General features: G+C 42.0%; 1 protein-coding gene across 2 annotated transcripts in view; it reads left to right on the forward strand.

Annotated features, from left to right (window-relative positions):
* SYT17 (synaptotagmin 17) overlaps window positions 1-22,749 on the forward strand; it is an 83,763-nt gene that overhangs the window by 38,476 nt on the left and 22,538 nt on the right. For both annotated transcript variants that reach the window (XM_056806578.1, XM_056806579.1), the window contains exons 6-7: window positions 5,614-5,734; window positions 9,218-9,373. In XM_056806578.1, coding sequence (XP_056662556.1) covers window positions 5,614-5,734; window positions 9,218-9,373 — 277 coding nt within the window. The remainder of the gene's footprint in view (window positions 1-5,613; window positions 5,735-9,217; window positions 9,374-22,749) is intronic.

Genomic DNA, 22,749 nt, shown 5'->3' on the forward strand with positions numbered 1-22,749 from the left:
GATGATACATAGCTAGCTTTTAAACTTGATACTTGGGAGTTGCGTTCCTGAACATTAGAGAATCATAGGTTTGAGGAAAAGTCATATTTGTTTCTTCTTGGGCACAAAAAAGGGCCTTCCTTATGTCTCAGGGCTTTGGAACCTCCTCATAATTTCTGTGCTCCCCAAAGTAGACTTGAGCAAGTACTCATAAGGTCACATCTTCTCCCCAATTTTAAAATACAAAAAATATAGGCAATATCACAGTATACCAATATGAGATCACATTAAGAAGAATGAATGAAAAAGGAGCAATTAGATGACTCAGTGGATTGAGAACCAGGTCTAGAGATGGGAAGTCCTGGGTTCAACTCTGACCTCAGATACTTCCTAGCTTTGTAACCTTGGGCAAGTCCCTTAACCCTCATTGCTTAGCCCTTATTATTCTTCTTTCTTAGAACCGATCCTTAGTATTGAGTCAAAAATGGAAGGTAAGGGTTTAAAAAATTGGGGTTTGATTTTTAGTTGGAATTTATTTTTAATTTAAAAAAAGATGAAAAAGCATTTGTTACATACCAAACATTATGCTAAGTACTGGTGATAGAATCACAAAAGCAAAGGCAGTCCCTAATTATGAAGGAGCTTATATCCAAAGGGGTTGACAATGACATGGGGAGTGGTAGCCAGTAGAAATTTATCAGGATAGTGATTGGAGCCACAATAGGCTGATACACCCCATCCATGAGCAATGATGGAGTTGATTTGATCCTGGTTCGCAGTTCCCGAATTGGGGGAAAAGTGAAGAATCAGTTGTAGTTGGTAAGGCTGTGAAGCAGATGGCTAGAGAGCAGGGAATGAAGTGAAAAATAGTGGCTGGGGTTTTCCTGACACAATAATCTGTAGAGGCAGACCTTTGAGGAGAAAAGGTTGCATGTGGAAGTTCTTTCAAGCATGGTTTCTTTCTTTTTTTAAAAACACTTTTCCTCTGTTTTAGAATAGATGGTATATATATATATATATATATATATATATATATATATATATATATATATGTTCAAAGGCAGAAGATTGGTAAGGGCTAGGCAATTGGGCTTAAATGACTTGTCTACGATCACACAACCAGGAATTGTCTGAATCCAGATTTGAATCTAGGACCTCTCCTCTCCAGGCCACCTACCTGCCCAAAGAAATCAATCTCTATTTGTTTGTTTTATTTCTGTCTTAGAATCAAGTAAAGGCAGAAGAGTGTAAAAGGCTAAGCAACTGGGGTTAAGTGACTTGTTTATGGTCACACAATTAGGAAATGTCAGGTCAGATTTCAACCCAGATCAACTCCTATCTTCTGGCATAGTTTCTGAAGTGGAAGGCTAGAGGAGATAACTAGAGAATAGGAAGATTAGGTAACCCTCCCTATAGCTCCTGTGAGGTAGGTAGGGCTATTGTTATTGTTATTTCCATTTTATAGGTGATAGAACCAGACAAATAAGCCATGAGTGTATAACTATTTCTCTAACTACCTAAGACTGATTTTAGCAGGTTTCTACTTCTGTTGACCACTTTACTTTTTTTTTTTAATCTTTATCTTCCATCTTAGAATCAATACTATGTATTGGTTCCAAGGCAGAGGAGTGGTTTGGGGTTAATTAGGCAATTGGGGTTAAGTGACTTTCTCAGGGTCACACAGCTAGGAAGTGTCTGAGGTTAGATTTGAACCTAGGACCTGCCATCTTCCAGGCCTGGCTCTCTATCCACTGAGCCACCCAGATGCCCCTGAGGGCCTTTTTTTTCAAGGCATTTGAAGGAGATGGGAGGCTATTGATTTTTTTCTCTAGCTAATGAAGGCTATAACAATTTGTCTTTGGGGGTTAAATCTTATAGGGCAGTGATGGTAAACCTTTTAGAGACTGAGTGCCCAAATTGCAACCCTCATGTGCATGTGAGCTCCCCCCCCCCAACCTTATCCCAGATGGGGAAGGGAGGAAGAGCTCCCATTGGGCTGCTGGGTAGAGGGGCAGGTGAAGTGAGAAATGACCTCAGGCTCAGTGGAGAGGGGGTGGGAGCAGGCCCCTCTGGCACTTGTGCCACTGGTTTGCCAACACAGTTATAGGTTATCACCTACCTTAAAAAGGCAGTGTGGGGGGAGGGGCAGCTGGGTAGCTCAGTGGATTGAGAACCAGGCCTAGAGATGGGAGGTCCTAGGTTCAAATCTGACCTCAGCTACTTCCCAGCTGTGTGACCCTGGGCAAGTCACTTGATCCCCATTGCCTAGCCCTTACCACTCTTCTGCCTTGGAGCCAATACACAGTATTGACTCCAAGATGGAAGGTAAGGGTTTAAAAAAAAAAGGCAGTGTGGGGGCCTGGATTTGCTCACAGGGAGCAGGTAGAGACAGTACGTTCTTCTTTATGATAAAGAAATACTTTATCCTAAATCTCCTTGCAAACTCTTCTCTATAGGCTTTTTCACAGACAGGACTAGGGTATGAAAGCAGATGTGGAGAACGATGAGACAGCACTTTGCCTGCATCTGGATTGAAAAGCAGTAATTGCATGTACAGTTATCATCTTTCTAAGACATACTGGGTCTTTTTTATTCTCTCTTTCTCCCCTCTTCCACATCCCAATGCAATTACACTGAAATGTAAGCTAATTTCTCACTAGACTAAATTGTCCTCCAATTGGCCCCATCTCTGAATGAAATAACCCCCAAACAATGCTAGATTTAGAGAATTCAATTTCTTCAATGTTAAATCAACCACATTGATTGAATTACACATTTTCCCCCTTAGCCTCCCTCCCCCTGCTCTCCTCTTGCCCTCTCCCCACAAATTGCATCTCAAGATGAAACCTGGTTAAATTTTTAAAAGGAGGCCCCCTATCAGTCTGATTTATGAGCCCTTGAGGGACAAAACTTGCTGTGGCTTTCACAGTCAATGCCTCTTGGAGGCTCCAGAAGAATTCAGTGGCTGGTACGTCTCTCCTGGAAATGAGCTAGTTTTCACAGACACTTTCTGGAAAGAGTTGCCTCTTCTGGTCTTGTTCCTGGTTGCATTAGCTCTGAGATTGGCCAAGTGATTTGGGGGAAGCTGAGTTGAGAGAATTAAGCCTCAGATTCCCCTAGTCTTCATGCCATCAGTAGCATTAAAGCTTCCAAAATTGGCGGTAGATGGGTTGGAGGGACAAGGCTGGGGATGGGGGTGTGGGTGGAAAAGAACTCTGGGAAACCCAGGGATTTAGAGAAGCTAACTGAAGCCGCAGCTGTCTCCTCTTAGGGCAGCTCTCATATGTGCTATGGTGTGCTGTCTCTGTGAACCTGCTGATGGCCCTTCCAGACACAGGATGTTATTATCTGCTGAGTGAAAAAGGAAATTCTTTTTCCTTTTTGCTATTAGAATCAAAGGGGTGATCTGGTGGTCTCCTGGGCACAATCAGTGTATTTTTGTATTTCAGGCCCAGGAGGTTACTGCTTCTGCTGAGAAAATGTTGGAAACAGATTGGAAAACTGGTCTATGATTTTCTTTTTCCTGTATGAGGATGTACCTTTATATTTATTAGTTCAGCAAGCATGTATTAGGTGCCTACTGTGTGCTAGGCATTGGGCCAGAGGTGAGAGGGAAAAATATTTAAATGTCTGTATTGTGCCAAGGATAGTGTTCAGCACTTTACAAATATTATCTCATTTAGTCCTCACAGCATCCCTGAGAAGAAAGTGCTATTATTATCTTCATTTTACAGTTGAGGAAATGGAAGCAGACAGAGGTTAAGTGACTTGCCCAGGGTCTCACAGCCAGTGTCTGAAACTAGATTTGAACCTGACCTGGGATCCCATGTTCTTTCCATTGGACTATCTATCTAACAGACAAAATAAAGGAAGAAAACCCATATTTCTGACCTCAGAAAGCTTATATCCTACTAGGACAAACAACATATATGAAGATACATTTATACAAAATATATACATAATAAAGCCACAAAGGAATTCTGGGGGAGAGACTTGAGGAAGGGGATTTTCAAGAGAAGTCTTGTGTGGCAGGTGGCATCAGAGTGGAACTTGGAAGGAAGCTAAGGATTCGAAGATAGCCAGTGAGGAGGTTGTGCATTCTGGGCATGAGGGAAGCCTCTGCAAAAGCATGGAGATGGGAGATGAAATGCCTTCTATGAGGGATAGCAAGCAGGCCAGTTTTGGATCCTGAAGAATGTGAAGGGAGATGGTGAGTCATAAGACTAGAAAGGGTGTCTAGAGCTAGATAGAATAATGCCAAGCAGCTAGATGGCACAGTGGAAAGAGTGCCAAACCTGAAGTCAGAAAGACTCATCTTCCTGAGTTCAAATCTGGCCTTGGAGACTTCCTGACTGTGGGACCCTAGGCAAATCACATAGCACTGTTTGCCTCAGTTTCCTCATATGTCAAAGGAGCTGGAGAAGGAAATGGCAAGCTACTGAGTATTTCTGCCAAGAAAACCCCAGAGTCCCAAAGAGTCCGACTTGACTGAAATGACTCAACAACACATGCTAAGAACATAGCTCTGTATATTATCCTAGAGATAATAGAAAGCCATTAAAGTTTCTTAATCAAGAGAGTGGCATGGTCAGATAGGTCAGAAATATGTCTGTTTGGCAGCTGAGCATACAGAGATCTAGAGAGGGATAAGTCTGGAAACAGGGAAAATGAAGCGGAAATCTCTTTTGGTGTGGTAGCAAGGGAAGTTCGCTATTAGGTACATTTCAGGGAGAAGCTATACCTTAAAATATATCATGAACTTTTCTTCTATTTGGTGTGGTAAATCACTTGAGGTATGGGGGCCTCACTTTTCTCATCTACAAAATGGGGAAGAACCTCTTGCCCTTACGTATCTCCTTCAGAGAGCTGTTGTAAGTCAAATATTTGACCAAGCTTGAAGCACTCCACAGTGCCTACTTTGGCCACCTTCTTTGCCCACTGGAACAAATTGTTCTCATCTGCCCATTCCACAGGGGGAAATCTTCACATGCTTGGGTTAGACATCCCCCTAACTCAACAACACGTTTGTGGTTCTTTGGTTATCTGTGACTTGATTTAGGCCATCTGCCAAAATGATTTATTGGGCTGTGACTGCTGTGCGTACTAAATATTTTTGGAGCCACAGGTGAGAATTGAGTGCCAGCTGGATACCCAAGGTCATCCACTGTATCCCAGGCTATGGCTGCTCATCCTGACTTTTTTCTTGCCACTAGACATTTGTTGTGGTGGTTCAATCCTGTCTGAATCTTTGTGACCCCATTTGGGATTTTCTTGGCAAAGATACTGGAGTGGCTTGCCATTTTCTTCTCCAGTTCATTTGACAGATGAAGAAACTGAGGCAAAAGGGGTTAAGTGATTTGCCCAGAGTCACACAGCTAATAAGTGTCTGAGGTCAGATTTGAACTCAGGAAGATGTCTTCCTGACTCCAGGTCAGCACTCTATCCACTGTAACACCAAGCTGCCCTACCATGTAAGACATTGTTACAATTTCTCTTCTTCCAAGATAAATATATATTGTTATAATTTGGGGGATTTTTTTGGTTCTCTAAAATGTATATGAAATTGCTGACTGTCACTTTCTGGAAGCACCATAGCTATCATTTTTAACTCTTTACCATCTTCTTTCTTTATAGAATGAAGTGGAGCTGGGAGAGCTGCTGCTGTCACTGAATTATCTCCCAAGTGCTGGAAGATTGAATGTTGATGTGATTAGAGCCAAGCAGCTTCTTCAGACAGACATGAGCCAAGGCTCAGGTAAAGAGAAGTCTGCTTACAGAGATAAGAGGTATCCTTAGGTGTTGGGGGCATCTGGGAGTATGATGCTGCAGGCCCAGTTTTCCCTATTTGGTTAATGAAGGGATTTCCTTTGTTTCTTCCTTCCTTCCTTCCTTCCTTCCTTCCTTCCTTCCTTCCTTCCTTCCTTCCTTCCTTCCTTCCTTCCTTCCTTCCTTCCTTCCTTCCTTCCTTCCTTCCTTCCTTCCTTCCTCCCTTCCTCCCTTCCTCCCTTCCTCCCTTCCTCCCTTCCTCCCTTCCTCCCTTCCTTCCTTCCTTCCTTCCTTCCTTCCTTCCTTCCTTCCTTCCTTCCTTCCTTCCTTCCTTCCTTCCTTCCCTTTCTCCCTCCCTCTTACCTTCTGCTCTAATAACAATTATAAGACAGAAGGGCAAGGGCTAAGAAAACAATGGTTAAATGACTTGCCCAGGGTTACACAGCGAAGAAGTATCTGAGACCAGATTTGAACCCAGGTCTTCCTGATTCCGGGCCTGTTGCTTTATCTGCTCTGCCACCTAACTGCCCCTAGGAAAGTTTTGCAAAGATCCAATAAGAATGATGAGACAAGGAGATGAGTCCAGAAACTTTTTATTGTTTAATCTTTGCATTAATCAAGACAATGATAATATATTAATGTTATATTAATTTATTAATAATATTAAGTTATTTAGTCAATCATTCCTAAATCTTGCTTGTTTAAACATTAAAATATATGAATAAGTAACAAATATATTAAAACAAAATATTAATAAATAAAGACAAGAAAAACAATAATTTAGAGACAATAAGTGTTTATAAAAATGTTGAATGGTAGAGAGAAAATTATTTTCAGACTTATTAATAGAAGCTAGTAAATATTATCTTGAACCCAACTAGAAACCTATGGGTAGTGTAATATATGGCCAGTAAGAGCATCTCACACACACACACACACACACACACACACACACACACACACATTGGGGAACTGGAGAGAGGGAGAGAAAGAATGGAGAGAATTGAGAGTGGGAAGATATTGATCTTCCCCTCTCTTCCCCTTGGGGAAGGTAACTCAGCTTTGTCTCCCTGAGGGACAGAGTATGTCTCCTCAGAGTGTGGTTCTGGGAGGTAGAGGTTAAAACTAGAGGCAAGAGCTTTAGTGAAATGACACATAGCTTCCCTTCTTGGTCTCAGCTATAGTTGAGAGACCAGATGGACCTTCTTGTCTCTGGGTCCTTCAAGTACACCAACTGCCACTTCTCTTCAAACCCCTGGGTTTATTCCCCCCCCCCCAAGGAGAGATGTTGTTCCTTGGATTTAGTTATTTGGATCCCTAGAATCCTGAGCTAAACCTCCTTTTTTGGGAAAGGTATGGTTCTCTCCAAATCTTCAGCCCCCCTCTTTAATGTCAGGAACTAGGCAAACCTGATCTAAGTAGTAAACACTTTATTTGGGTTCACTCAGGGAAGGGAGAGATGAAGGTATTAGGTGAGGAGAGTGGGTAGCATCTCTATTGATTGGCAGACTGACCCCTACAAATCTCAGGGGTCCAGGCTTTCAGCCTTGATCCCTCTTATGGTCAGCTGCTGGTTTGGTCCCTACTCCTGAGCTAATCTAGTTAGAGCAATGGAGTCCAGGACAAGTTAGGGAGAGAGAGGTAGAGAATAAGCTTTGGAGAGCAATTTCTCAGTAGATAACTTCCTTCAAAGTCCCAGTCTACAATGTTGTAAGCTGAATGAAAGATTTTGGGGTTCCCTGGGAAACAGTTGATATCCAGAGGGATCCCCCCCCGCCCCAGCCTCAGAGATCCTCTTCTCAGACTCTCAGCTGGAGGAATGAGGTGAGCTGGCAGTTTTTTAGTTCTCTCAGCTTTTGTTCTCTCACTGGAATCCTGGGGTTTTTCTTCTTACCCCTCCTGCATGTGAGCTGCCCCTTGCTCCACTGGATCTTCTCTCTCTCATTTACAAATTCCTCTCTTACAGTAGAAATATGTCTGAGGCCACATTTGACTAATACTGTCAGTTTTTGAAGGAAGGAAATAGATGTTTATTAAGTACCTACTAAGTGTCAGGCCCTTTGCTATACAAAAATTATCTCTTTTGATACAGCAATCTTGGGAGGTAGGTCCTATAAACATCTCCATTTGATGATCAGGAAACTAAGACAAGCAGTTGTTAAACAACTTATCCAGGGTCACAGAAACAGGGACATAGCACTCTGGCTCTGATCCCCATATAATTTTGTAGATTCACCTTCTAAAGGAATAGCAATTGTTTATTTCCTTGTATTTGTACCTCCATCAACTAGCATCATTTCAGTTATATTCACTTCTTGGTGATCCCATTTGGAGTTTTCTTAACTGAGATCCTGGGGTTGTTTGCCAGCCCAACAGAGTGAAGTGATTTGTTTAGGGTTACACAACAAGCAGGTTCTGAGGTGAGATTTGAACTCAGGAAGATGAGTCTTCCTGACTCTAGGTCTGGCATGCTATCCACTGAGCCACCTAGCTATAAATGCCTAGAACATAGTAGGTACTTTATAAATGCTTGTGGATTTATGTCTCAAAATATTATTCTTGCAATTTAGGAATAATGACAGCAGATCAACCCAGGAAATGTGAACAATAAACATCATCATCATTACCATTATCAGAATTTATTTAGATCTTCCTAGTTTATAGATCTATCATTATCATTAATAATGATGATGATGATGATTTATGTCTATGTAGTGCTTTAGAATTTATGAACTATCTCCTTTAATTCTGTGATCCTTACCAACAATCCCATTAGGATAGGATGCATGAGTTTTATGATCTCCATTTTATAATTTTATGAACTGAATCTCAGAAGTCACTTATAGAATCTTAGATTTGGAGTTGGGAGGGACCTTAGAAGCCATCTAGTCCAATCTCTTCTCTTTTTAGGTGAAGAAACTAAGCCCCGGGAAGTTAAATAATTTACTTGAAGACACAGATAACAAATAAGAGAACTGGGGTTTGTTTGAGTCCTGGTCCTCTGATTTCCCCATCTAATATTCTTTCCGTGGCACCAGGAAACTGTGGAAGAATTGATGCTACTTAAATTTAAACCCCTTTCCTCTATCCCTAAATCCACAGTTCTTTTTTTAAAAATCAAAACCCTTATCTTCTGTCTTAGAACCAATACTAAATATTGCCAAGAAGGGAAATAACTAAGCTCTGTTTGCCGCAGTTTCTTCATCTGTAAAATGGATTGGAGAAGGAAATGGCAAAGCAATGCAGTATCTTTGCAAAAAAAAAAAAACCCAAATGGAATCACGAAGAGTAGGACATGACTGAAATGACCGAACAACAATTATTAAGCACCACTGTGCTGAGTGCTTTGCCATTATTATCTTGGACACTTATTTCTCCTTTCCTCCTCTATAAAATGAGAGAATTTGGGCTAACAGATCACCAAGGCCCCCAATAACTTTGACATGCGGTGCCTCTGTACCTCTCTCCCCAGACCCCTTTGTGAAGATCCAGCTGGTTCATGGACTCAAACTGGTGAAATCCAAGAAGACTTCCTTTATGAGAGGAACAATCGATCCTTTCTACAATGAGTCTTTCAGTTTCAAGGTCCCACAAGAAGAGCTTGAAAATGCCAGCCTAGTATTTACCGGTAGGTATCTTTTATCTTGAAGTCTACTTGATTCCTAGACCCCCCATTTTCACCTTTTCCCTTGCTCAGGGATATTGTCCACGGGGTGGGGGGGGGCGGGGGCAATCAGCTTCTAGCTCGGAGAAGATCATAGGATCATAACTTTTGAGCCCAGAGAAACATCCGGAGCTGTCCAGCCCAAGCCGCCTATTTTATAGACAAGGAAAACAGGTTTGTTTATTTGCCTGAAGTTGCATAAATAGTGGGCATCTGAAATGGGATTTGAATGCAAAGCCTCTGAGTCCAGAGCTAGTATCTTTCCCACTGTACTGCGTGTGATAGGGCTTGGCATACAAAGACTTGCTTCTCTATGAGAGCAACCTCAAAAACCCTGATCTGTCTTACTATCCAGAGGAAAGTCATTTTGGTATGTCTTATCATTTTTCCATGATACCAAAGCAGAAGATTACAACTTATATAGCAAACTGTTATAACTATATGACCCTGGCCAAGTCACTTAACCCCCATTGCCTAGCCCTTATTTCTCTTCTACCTTAGAACTAATACTAATTCTAAGCCTAAAGGTAAAGGTTTTATGGAAGGAAAGAAGGAAGGAAGGAAGGAAGGAAGGAAGGAAGGAAGGAAGGAAGGAAGGAAGGAAGGAAGGAAGGAAGGAAGGAAGGAAGGAAGGAAGGAAGGAAGGAAAAGAAAGAAAAAGAGGAAAAGAGAAAGAAAGGAAGAAAGAGGGAAAGAGAGGAAGAAAGAAGAGAGAGAGGAAGGGAGGGAGGAGGAAGAAAATTGTTAGAAAATACTGACATAGTTAGTGTCAAACAACTATAACAATGGGGGTAAGGCCTGAATTTAATGTAGAAGAAAACTTAGGAGTCATTTAGTCCAACCTCATCCTTTTAAAGTTAAGAGTAATGAGGTCCAGATATTTGCCTAAGGTCACACAGACAGTAGCAGGATCAGAACCCAGGTCCTCTGTTTCCTATTTTTATACCCTTTTAACTGAGCCAGGATATCTTGACTTTGTGATTTTGGATGAGTCATCCAACCTCTGAGACCTCTGTTTCCTCATTTGTAAAATGGATCTACCTCACAGGGTTATTGTGAGAATCAAGAGGACCATGTGTGTAATCTGCAAAATGTTCAGGAGGATGAGTATAAGCTGATGCTGCCATTGTCACTACTTCTATAGGAATATCGTCATGCCCTTAACCCTGGGTTTGTTGTCGTTCAGACATTTCAGTTGTGTCTGACTCTTTGTGACCCCATTTGGGGAATTGGCAAAAGATATTGGAGTGGTTTGCCATTTCCTTCTCCAGCTCTCCATTTCACAGGGTGAAATGACTTGGCCAGGGTCACACAGCCAGTAAGTGTCTAAATCTGGATTTGAACTTAGGTATTCCTGACTCGAGGCTAGGTACTCTATCCACCACACCACCTACTGCCACAGCCCAGCCCCAGGACACCCTTCTAAAAAGCCAGGGATAATCTGTAGGACTCCAGTGCTCCCTATGTACTCTCTTATGCCTATATTGAAGCCATCTTGCTTAAGAAGAGGCAACTAGGTGACACAGTGGATAGAAACTTGGACCTGGAGTAAGAAGACCTGAGTTCAAATTTAGCCCCAGATACCAGTTGTGTGAGCCTGGGCAAATCACTTACCCTTGTTTACCTCAGTTTCCTCATCTGTAAAATGAGCTGGAGAAGGAAATGACAAACCACTCTTAGTATCTTTGTTGTGTGATCCTGGGCAAGTCACTTGATCTCTGTTTGCCACAGTTTCCTCAACTATAGAATGGGATGATAATAATAGTACTTCTCTCCTAGGGCTGTCGTGAGGATGAGATGAGTTGATATTTGTAAAGTGCTTAATACAGTCCCTGGTTACATAGTGGGAGTTCAATAATTGCTGATTTCCTTCCTTTTAAGTTGGGCCAGGCTTGAAAAGGAACTAAGCCAAGAGCTCAAAGCTCTTTGTCCAAATAAAATAAAATAAATAAAATAAAAATAAAAATTTGTCCAAATAAAAAAAGCTTCTTTTAAAATATATTTGTCCTTTAAATGATCTTATTGAAGATGGTGCTTCAACAATAGTTTTTATAAGATATACCTTGCTTGTACTTACAAGTCTATTTATCATGTATTTAATTCCAGTCACTGTTCAGTGTTTGTCTTCCCCGTAAGATCTTTGTATGTTCACCTGTGCCAGTTTTTAGAAAAATAAATCTGAAAGAACTCCCAGGGCAACAGGGAACTCTTCAGATTAACTTGATCAATTATTAACAGTTTCCATTCCAGAGCCTACCTAAATGAGATCTTGATTGTTTAAAATTTTGTATTTATATTGTTTATTTTTATATCACCTCCATTTCCAAATATCTTCTACCATCGAGTTAATTCTTGTAACAAAATACAAAAATAAATTAGTTCGACAAAACTAACCATCTCCATTTCCAAATATATCCAACCCATAAGATCATTTCTTGTAACAAAATATGAGGCAGCAGCTGAGTGGCTCAGTGGATTGAGAGCCAGGCCCAGAGATGGGAGGTCCTGGTTCAAATCTGACCTCAGACACTTCCCAGCTGTGTGACCCTGGGCAAGTCACTTGACCCCCATTGCCTAGCCCTTACTACTTTTCTGTCTTGGAACCAATATACAGTATTGATTCTAAGATGGAAGGTAAGGGTTTTTAAAAAATGAAAAGAGAAAAAAAGAAATCAGTTCAACAAAACTAACCAACTCATCCACTGAATTTGACAGTATGTGCAGTATTCCATGCCCACAACCCCCCACTTCTCCAATGAAAGAAGGAAATGAACTTTCAATAAAATGTTTGGAAAATGAAAGGAGTTGATAAACACAGTAGGTCCTGGGTTCAAATATGACCTTGAACACTTCCTAGCTATTTAACCTTGGGCAAGTCAATTTATTCCAGTTGCCTAGATCTAATACTTAATGAAAGTAAGGATTTGGAAAAAATGGTAGGGGTTAGGCTAAGTTATCTCTATAGGGTACCTTTTTGCTTAGAATCCTATTGACCCATTATGAATCATGACTACTGAGTATTTAAATAGAGAGAACATAAATGAAGGCAACTAGGTGTTAACAGTGCTGGGCCTGGAGTCAGGAAGTCTCTTCTTCCTGAGATCAAATCCAGCCTCAGACATTTACTAGCTGGGTGACCTGGGCAAGTCACTTAACTCTTGTTTGTCTCAGTTTCCTCATCTGTCAAATGAGCTGGAAAAGGAAATGGCAAACAGAAAACCCCCAACCATGGTCACAGTCAAACATAGTTGAAAAACAAAAGAATAGGGTGGTAAGGGTTTTGCCTCAAGAATCAATTTTACTAGTATATCTTCATCAATTTAGAAACAATTGAGTTACTAGTTCAGCTTCACACAGAGCCTCTAGCTAGCAAGAAAATTTAGTTAAAATTGGGATGCTCCTAGAGCAGGGTTTCTTAACCTAGGATCTATAAACTGATTTAAAAAATATTTAAGTAACTGTATTTTGACATAATTGGCTTCATTTATAATTCTTTGTACTTTATTTTTGCATTTAAAAACATTATGGGGGGGGTAAGTAGCACACTGAATAAAATTCCAGCCTGGAGTTGGAAAGACCTGGATTCAAATCTAGCCTCAGATACTAATTAGCTGTATGACCCTGGGAAAGTCACTTAACCCTGATTGTCTATCCCTTACTGCTCTTCTGCTTTAGAAATGATACTAAGACAGAAGGTAAGGATTAAAAAAAAAAAGATAGCTACCATAAAAAACAATTGGATCTATAGGGTTCACTGGACTGCCAAAGGGGTCCATGACACACACAAAAATATTATCCTTTGGAGCTTCCTATCCAATCCTGTTTCCTGGCTGTGGCACACGTGACTTCCTTTCTGGCTAGGCTTGATGACCTCTAATGGGGATATCACTTTAACTGTGTATCTTTCTCTGCCCACACCCTCCCTTGGTTCCATCCAGTGGTCACACAGTGGGTGATGTGAACTCCCTCTTCTCATTGGTACAAGAAGGTTTCTTTGAACAATCAGGGTCTATCTATGATGGGTGATAGAGACACTTATGACGTTCCTGGGACAAATACAGGATATGATAGGTCTGGGTACCTGGGCAAATCTGCATTCCTACTAGACCAAAACCCATAGAATTCTGGGACTTTTTATTCTTAAATAACAGAAACAGCTGTCACCTCCTGTCTGAAATGCTGAAACCTGACCCATTATTTTGTTTCCAAACATTTCATCACAAAAGTGAGGTTGAGCAGTAATTTAAATTTTTGCACAGAGATTCCTTGGTAAAAGACTGTAATTAAGCTCTGGCTGGTATTCCTGGCTTCCTGAACATTTCCTTTCATGTGTGAAGATGATTCCCTTTCCTGTAATTTTCAGTCAGGTGATTTCTATAGCTAGAGTGAAAAGAAGGTAGGGAGAGAAAAAAATTTTTTTTCAACACCTAAAATATCAAACTCTCAGCCCAGAAGCCATGAGGGAAATCCAGTGAAGCTTTATTGTATCAAAAGAAATTGAAGGCAGGAATTGAGGTTGCTGGGTTATTACTGGTAAGTAGGTAAAAAGAATGAAATCTGAGTTAATGAGAGGCAAAATCATCCAGAGGAAATGCCTAGCAATGAATGCTGTTGCTGCCTGTATGGAATTACTCCAAGATCTGAACTTACTCAAACCATCTCAAAGTATAAGACTTTATTTCCAGGGGACATCTGGGTGGCTCGATGGATTGAGAGCCACGTATAGAGACGGGAGGTTCTGGGTTCAAATAGGACCTCAAACAATTTCCTAGTTATGTGACCTTGGGAAAGTCACTTGACCCTCTATTGCCTAACCCCTACCACTCTTCTGCCTTAGAATCAATATTTTAGAATCTGAATAGGAGATAAGGGTTTAAAAAATGAGCCTTGATTTTCAGACCTGAATATTCTCCCTACTCTTAACATCTATGGACCTCAGTTTCCTCATTTTCAAAATAATTCCTGTACCAAACAAATGAGATAATATATCCATGGGCCTATAAGTAGCAGGCACTCTACTTGGCCCTGGGGATCCAGAAGACAAAAATTAAACATCTGTACTGAAGCAGCCTATATAATGACTGGAGAAAGGAATGTTTATATATCTATATCTATATATATGTGTGTATATATATACATATATATATATAATTGTACACAAAATAAATTCAGGGTATTTGGGGGCAGATAGAAGGTGGAGTATTTATGTGGGAGGGTGGTCACTAGTAGCTAAGGAGATCAGGAAGGGCATCACATAGAAAGTGATGCTTGAGCTGAGCTGGAAAGGAAATTGGGGATTTAAAGAGGCAATGATAAGAAGTATGTGCATTCCGAGCACAGGGGCCAACCTGGGGAACAACTGGGACTGAATAAGGAATGCTGACTGTGGGACAATAAGAAGCCAAATCAGCCAGTCTACAAAGAGTTTATAAAGGTCAGACCTAATTGAGGTTGCCCTGATGGTTCAGTTTGGGGACTGGAATAACATGAGATATCCATAGACCATCTAATAACTAACAAAAGGAAATGTACTTAGTCATAGCATAGAAAGGATATTCAGCAAGGTTACAGCATTGAATCAGTTGGTCAAAGCTTCCTTGACTCAGCATTCACTATGGTGATAAAAAGTTGCAAAAGGAAGAGCTTCTGACTGTACTGGCTTTTGTACTTAGACCACCAGGAATCTATGTCAATAATTCAAGCCTTAGTCTCCTGGCAACTCCAACTTTTTCTTAATCTTTTAAAAACATATATTTTAAATACTTAAAAAATTTTTAATTTAATCTTTTAAAAAATTTTTTTTCAATTACATGTAAAAACAATTTTAACATTTGTTTTTTTTTTTCAAATTTTGAGTTCCAAATTCTCTCCCTTCCCCCCTATTGAGAAGTCAAGCAATTTGGTATAGGTTATACATGTGCAGTCTTGCAAAACAGATTTTCAAATTAGTTGTATTGTAAAAGAAAACAACCCCCCCCACACAAATAAAGTTAAAAAATTATTTGCTTCAATCATCATTCAGACTCTCTCAGTTCTTTCTCTGGAGGTGGATAGCTTTTTTCATCATAAATTCTTCCGAATTGTTTTGGATCTTTGTATTGTTGAGAATGGCTAAGTTGATCATTGTATGGTATTGCTTTTGCTGTGTACAACATTCTCCTGGTTCTGCTCACATCACTTTGCATCAGTTCATGTAAGTTTTTCCATGTAAGTCTTTTTCTGAAAAGAACTTCATCTCAAGGATGGTTTTGATATCTTTTAGTCTATTTTAGCTAACATGGGATAGAGCCTTAGGAAAAGCAAGCCCATCCTCCTTGACCAAGAATTGCCCCTTCAGCAGAAGGGAAATATAAATAAGGCTGGAGTCTGGCTATAAAAGGTTTTAAATGCCAAACAGTATTTGATCTTAGAGCTACTAAGTAACTGAGGAAGAGAATAACATGTGGGTATTCCAGGAATACCAATTTGGCAGCTATGTGGAGAATGGATTGCAGAGGGGAGAGGCTTGAGGTATGGTAGAAGACTTTTTCTTTCCTTTTTTTAAACAAAATTTTTTTTAATTTAAAAAAATTTGAGTTCCAAGCTCTCTCCCTCAAATCTATCTTTCCTCTTGCCCATTGAGAAAGCAAGCAATGTGACCTCATTTATACACGTGATATCATGCAAAACATTTTAGCCATGTTGAAAAAAAAAGCAAGTGCTTTAGTCTGCACTCAGACTTTATCAGTTCTGTCTCTGGAGATGGATAGCATTTTCCATCATGAGTTCTTCAGAATTGTTCTAGGTCTTTATTGCTGAGAATAGCTAAGTCGTCGACTGTTGATTTTTCACTGTGTACAATGTTCTGGTTCTCCTCACTTCACTAGTAGGAGACTTTCAGTAATACAGGTGAGAGCTGATGAAGATCTACTTGAACAAAAGTGATGGTTAGGTAAGTAGAGAGAAAGGGATGGATGCAAGAGACATTGTTGGGCTAGAAATTATATGAAATTTGGCAGTTGATTGGATATATGGAGCAAAGAGGAGTAGAAGTCAGGGATGACATATGAGATTGCCAATATGGATCAATAAAATGATGGTGGCACCCTTAAAAGACATAGAGGGGCAATTGGCTGGCTTGGTGGATAGTCTTAAGCCTTAAGAACAGGAGGCCCTGGGTTCAAATGTGGCCTCAGACACTTCCTAGCTATGTGACCCTGGGTAAGTCACTTAACCCTAATTGCGTAGCCCTTACCACTCTTCTGCCTTAGAATGAATACTTAGTATCAATTCTAAGACAGAAGGTAAGGGCTTAAAAAAATAAAAGAAATAGAGAAATTCAGTAGGGGGAAAAGATAATGAGCTCTGATCTAGATGTGTTGAATTTGAGATGCCTTTGGGAATTTGATTCTAAATAACCAATAGACAGTTGGTGATGCAGGATTGGAGCTCAGGAATATATAGTTCTGGGAGCCATCTGTATAGAGATGATAATTGAACCCATGGGAACTTTCAAGATCCCCAAGTGAGAGAATGCTAGGAGAGGGCTTGTGACAGCTTGAGGGTACATCCACAGTTAGGGGCTAGGATATGGATGATGATCAAGCAGAGGAGACTGAGAAGAAGCAGTCAGCAAGGCCCCATTATTTGCATTTCAACAAGAATTTTGCATCAATCTCTCTGGACCTCATAGGCTTCTCATGCTTAGTGGGGTATTCAGAGGTCTCTTGGGCATCTGCAGAGGGAGCAAGGAAGGCCACTTGCTCTGTTTTCTTGTATTACTTGGCCTTCTGCAGCAGCAGAACTAAATTGGTTAATTAGATTTGCTGGTAAGACAAGATACAAAAACAAGAAAGAATCAAGGTAACCACAAGGAGGGAAGGGGGGGAGGGAGGCAGGGAATAAGAAGCTATTAGTAGCAGCAGCTGTCATGGTCTGGAAAGAAGACGGGAAGGGTTGAATGGGTCAAGAAGGGAGTGAAGGCATACCAGATGTGCAGAGTAGCTATAACCTGAATAGAGAGTATGGAAGAAGAGAGCAGGGAGGAGAAAGGAGTGGGAGCATGAAAAAGAGAATAGGTGGGTTGCAAGAGCATCTGCTAAGTCCAAGACAGAGACCCAGTCTTGAAGGAAGAGTCATATGAGTTGAAGTGGAGCAAGAAGGGGGAAGAGGTATACCAGGTGGGCCACAGTGGTAGCTGTATAATTGTGTCCTAAAGGGGAGGCATTTTTGTGACTCTGGAAGAGAGGGTTAGCCTCCAAATTTTGTGCCACTCTGCTTCACTTGACTCCAATTTACTCATGTCAAGATATCACCTTTATGATATCATTGATCTTTTTCACAACAAAGGATGAACAAAAAGGAAGATTGAGCAAGAAATGCATAGGAGAGACTCAGGAAAAGTACTTTGAGAAATCTGAGTATAGAGAATTCAAATTCATGTGAGGCATAGAGTTCAGAGAAGCCTTTGGGGAGAAAGCGGCACCAGAGTTGGGTCTTGGAAATAAGAAAAGGACTTTAATAGATTTAGATAGGTAAAGAGGTATGTGTGGGACATTTGGTTGGTATAGTCAATGGAGTGCCAGGTCTGGAGTCAGGAAAACTCATCTTCATGAGTTCAGTTCCAGCCTCAGACACTTATTTGCTGTGTGAACTTGGGCAAGTCGCTTACAGTGCTTGCTTAAGATTCTTTTCTGTAAAATAACTGGAGAAGGAAATGGCAGACCACTCCAATATCTTTGCCAAGAAAAACCCAAATACGGTCAGGAAGAGTAGACACAACCAAAAAGTGGCTAAGCATACAGCCCCGATAATCATCAGCATAGAAATGATCACTGAACCCATAAGTGCTAAGGAGTGCATCAAGTGAGATAATATAGAGGGAGAAAGAAGAGAACCCAGTGCAGAACATTGGGGGAAACCCACAATGAATACCACTGGGAGAGGAGAAGAGAAATATTTCGCAGGGAGCTAGAAACAGCATTGAAACTCATGAAAGAGATCATTCCTGCCCATCTTTGTCCCTTAACTCGTTGGAATCTAGGCCAAGCTCAGGAATACAGTAAAAAAAAAAATAGAGCTTTTATGCTTTCCTTTTTAGTACTCCACCTGAACGTTTTTATGGAGTGGGTGGGTGCCTCCTTAGGTTAAAAAACTGTTTCTTTTCTATTCTTCCCCGAGCATGAAAATGCTCATTTTATTTGGTGTGGATCAAGTTCGGAATCAGTGAAATCAGTCAGCCAACATTTATGGGCAGGAAGTCTATGAACTCCTTGGCACTGTGTGTGGGAGGGTGGCAGTGAGGTTAGAGACAGCATTACAGAAGGAGAAGTCAGCATGGAAGAGGGTGGCTGGCACAGGATGCTTTCAGGAGACAGTTGAGTTCCCAATGATGGAAAAGGGGTGTTTTGGGGAAATGCAGCCTTTGTCCTGCCAACGTGGGGCATAGTGGGAAGGGTGAAGGCAGAGGAGGCTAGGAACTGGGGAAGAGTTAGGCTGAGCTGTTGTAGGGAGGAGACTGTGGGAAGAGAAAGCTGTGGGGAAGGGAGTTTGCTCAAGCAAGAGAAGGTTCTAAAAGACAGGGCTGGGGCTGGGAGGGGGGAGTCATTTCCCCTTTCTTGGTCTTAGCTTTCTCACCTATGGAATGACAGGGTTGAAGGAGCTGATTTCTGAGGTCCCTTTCAGATGGAAATCCAATGAAACTTCTGGGTCAAATGATCCAGGGAAGCCAGTGAAGGCTTCTTCCAGAAGGTGGAATTTAATAACTTCAAGCATGTGCTAATGTAAGATGGATGAGGGCTTTGGCGAGGGTTGGGGTCCAGGAAATGATGTGATTTAATGGCTCAGAATACTGTATCCTCTCCTTTCTTGTGTTGGCCCCTGCAGCAGGGTGCAGTGGGGTAGAGGGAGGGCCATTGCGGTTCCCTTCCAAGGGAAATGCCTAGATCTGCAATCTGAAGACCTGGGTTCCATATTGACTGCTGCTCAATTCCTATGACCCTAGGAGAGTCATTTCTCTCTGGCCTTTTGTCTCATCAGTTGTAAAAGTGAGGACATTGACGTAGGTCCATTTCCAAGGGCCTTTCCCTCTCTAAATCCCATGGCTTAGTCAATGTAGGTGTAACAGTCTCTGGAAGGATGTTGGTTAGTTGTAATTCAGTCTTGTCCAGCTCTTCATGAACCATTTGAGGTTTCCTAGGCAAAAATACTGGTCTGGTTTGCCATTTCCTTCTCCAGCTCATTTGACAGATAGGGAAACTAAGACAAAAATTTACCCAAGGCCACCCAGCTTGTAAGTGTCTAATGCCAGATACTGGAGTGGTTTGCCATTTCCTTCTCTAGCTCATTTGACAGAAAGGGAAACTAAGGCAAAAATTTGCCCAAGGCCACCCAGCTTGTAAGTGTCTAATGCCAGATACTGGAGTGGTTTGCCATTTCCTTCTCCAGCTCATTTGACAGAAAGGGAAACTAAGGCAAAATTTGTCCAAGGCCACCCAGCTTGTAAGTGTCTAATGCCAGATACTGGAGTGGTTTGCCATTTCCTTCTCCAGCTCATTTGACAGAAAGGGAAACTAAGGCAAAATTTGTCCAAGGCCACCTAGCTTGTAAGTGTCTAATGCCAGATACTGGAGTGGTTTGCCATTTCCTTCTCCAGCTCACTTGACAGATGAGGAAACTGAGGCAAACAGGATTAAATTATTTTCCCGGGATCAGACCACTGAGGCCAGATTTACATTTAGGATGATGAATCTTCCTAATTTCAGGCCCCGTACCCTACCTATCCAATGAGCCATCTAGCACCCTTTTAACTGTTGTTGCTCAATTGGTTCTGCCTCTTAGTGACCTCATTTGGAGTTTTCTTGGCAAAGACACCGAAGTGGTTTGCCATTTCTTTCTCCAGCTCATTGGACTGATGAGGAAACTCCAAACAGGCTGAAATGACTTAGGTAGGGTCACACAGCTAGAAAGTGTCTAAAGGTAGGTTTGAACTCAGGAAGATGAGTCTTCTTGACTCTAGGCTCAGCACTCAGTCTACTGCTCTGCCCCCCCCCCACAGCTGCTCAGTATGCTGCCAGTTTGGATTCACCCCAAATTCTACCCAGCCCCCCTGCTTGCCACAAACAGTAGCAGGTTGCTAAAGCAGAAGGAAGCTACCCAGGAGTAAAGCCTGGACCAGAGATAGTTCTGAAGTGCTTAAGCCTCGCAGGGACCCTCAAACCTGCCCTGGAACTGGCTCCATGGGGGCAACCAGGAACTTCAGAAGGTGGACAGCATCCATCTGATTTTAGCAGGTGCTTTGGGTTAAAATTGGCAACGCTGAGTCCCTTTGAGCTTTCGGAGAGCCCCAGCCAACTGCCTGCTGCTTCTGCAGGGCTTTTCTTTCCCTCTGAACATCTGATTCCTGATTTCAATGGATTTGAACCCGGGATGTGTTGGGAAGGTTTCCCCTGGGAGATACAGGTGGAAAGTTGAGGATTTGTTCAATGCATGCCCTGCAGGCAGCGCTTAAATGGAAAAAAATAGAACCAAAGACAGCCTTTTGAGTCTGGCTAAAGGGGAAACAGCCTGTAGCTCTGGCTGCCCACGTCACTGCTTGTCCTACAGTTGGTTCCAGATGAAGGCTGCAGCTGAGATGTCATCAGTTGGGAACAAAACAGTCGCCTGGAAGCATCTTCTCTTACCTTCTGGCTGTCACCCTGCCAGACTTAAATTCACACAAGCAGGGCAGCTGATTCATGGGCCAGAAGGTTTAATCCTTAAACTGCTGGGGCCCAGCTGGGGCCAACTGAGGAAAATTCCGGTCTGTGGAAAGCCCCCAAACAGATTCTGGGCTCTTCTTTTAGCCAGGATACAATATAATCAGTTTGCAGAGCCGGTAGTTTAGAATGAAAGTTCAAAAAATATATTATTTACTGGTTTAAAAACAACAATGGAGGCAGCTTGGAGGCTCAGTGGATTGAGAGCCAGGCCTAGAGACGGGAGGGCCTGGGTTCAAATTTGACCTCAGATACTTCCCAGCTGTGTGACCCTGGGCAAGTCACTTAACCCCCATTGCCTAGCCTTTACCACTTTTCTGCCTTGGAGCCAATATTGATTCCAAGATGAAAGGTAAGGGCTTAAAATAAATTAAGAAAAACAACAACAACAAACCCTAGCATATGAGCTGCATGAATGGAATAATAGTGTCTACTCTCTATGTTCATTTTTATCATGGGATTATCAAAATAATTGGAATCATTAGCATTTATGTAGTCCTTTTAGGTTTGCAAAGTACTTTACAAAGCTCTCAGTTTATCCTGCAACCTTAATTGTATTTTTTAAAATTAATTTGTTTGGCAAAGATACTAGAGTGGTTGGCCATTTCCTTCTTCAGCTCATTTTACAGATGAGGAAATGGAGGCAAACAGGGTGAAGTGATTTTCCCAGGATCACACAGCTAAGTGAGTGTCTGAGGCCACATTTCCTTGACTTGGAGTCTAGCTAAAGCTAGAAGGAACTCCAGCTCAGCCTCCTCATTTTACAGATGAAGAAGCGAGACTCCTGAAGGTTAAATCTCTTGACCAAGATAACACAAAGGGGACGACAAGATCTGAACCCAGTTAGTTCCTACATAATACCATGCTGTTGGGGTGTGGGGGTGCAGAGAGGACTGGCACCTCTGGGGGGAGGGCTTGCTGAGCCCTTCCAGGGCTGCTCATCCGCCTTTGGTGTCCACCCTTGACCCAGCTCTCACCCGTGGCTCCAAGAAGCTGTAGCGTGGACACCCGTCACACTGCAGTAAAACTGTCTTGGATGGGCTAAACGGAGTTGAGGGTAGCCTCCGGCCCACTGGTAGGTTAGGGGGCTGCCCTTCCCAAGCATGTGAAGCCCTTCCCCTGGAAGAATGGGCGGAGGGGAACAATTTGTTCCCGTGGCCATGGGGGTGACTGAAGCAGGTGCTGTGGAGTGCTTAGAGCTTAGTCAGACATGGAAGATGCCAACAACATCCATTGCACCCTGGCCACCTCCAATGGTCCTGACTTTTGTCCTGCCACTGGACTTTGAAGAGAGAGTGAAGCTGACTTTATATAACTCTACCTGACTTAAATCCAGTTTGCAGGCAAGTCAAGACATCCCCCTTGAGAAGTCCCTGGTTCTCTTTGAAAATGAAGGATGGGGGCAGCTGGATGGCTCAATGGATGGAGAGCCAGGCCTAGAAATGGGGGGTCCTGGGTTCCAATTTGGCCTCAGACACTTCCCAGCTGTGTGACCCTGGGCAAGTCACTTGACCCCCATTGCCTAGCCTTTACCACTTTTCTGCCTTGGTTCCAAGATGGAAGGTAAGGATTTTAAAAAAGAAAAGGAAAAAAAAAGAAAATGAA

The sequence above is a fragment of the Monodelphis domestica genome, chromosome 7 (genome assembly GCF_027887165.1).
Source record: "Monodelphis domestica isolate mMonDom1 chromosome 7, mMonDom1.pri, whole genome shotgun sequence".
Taxonomy (NCBI): domain Eukaryota; kingdom Metazoa; phylum Chordata; class Mammalia; order Didelphimorphia; family Didelphidae; genus Monodelphis; species Monodelphis domestica.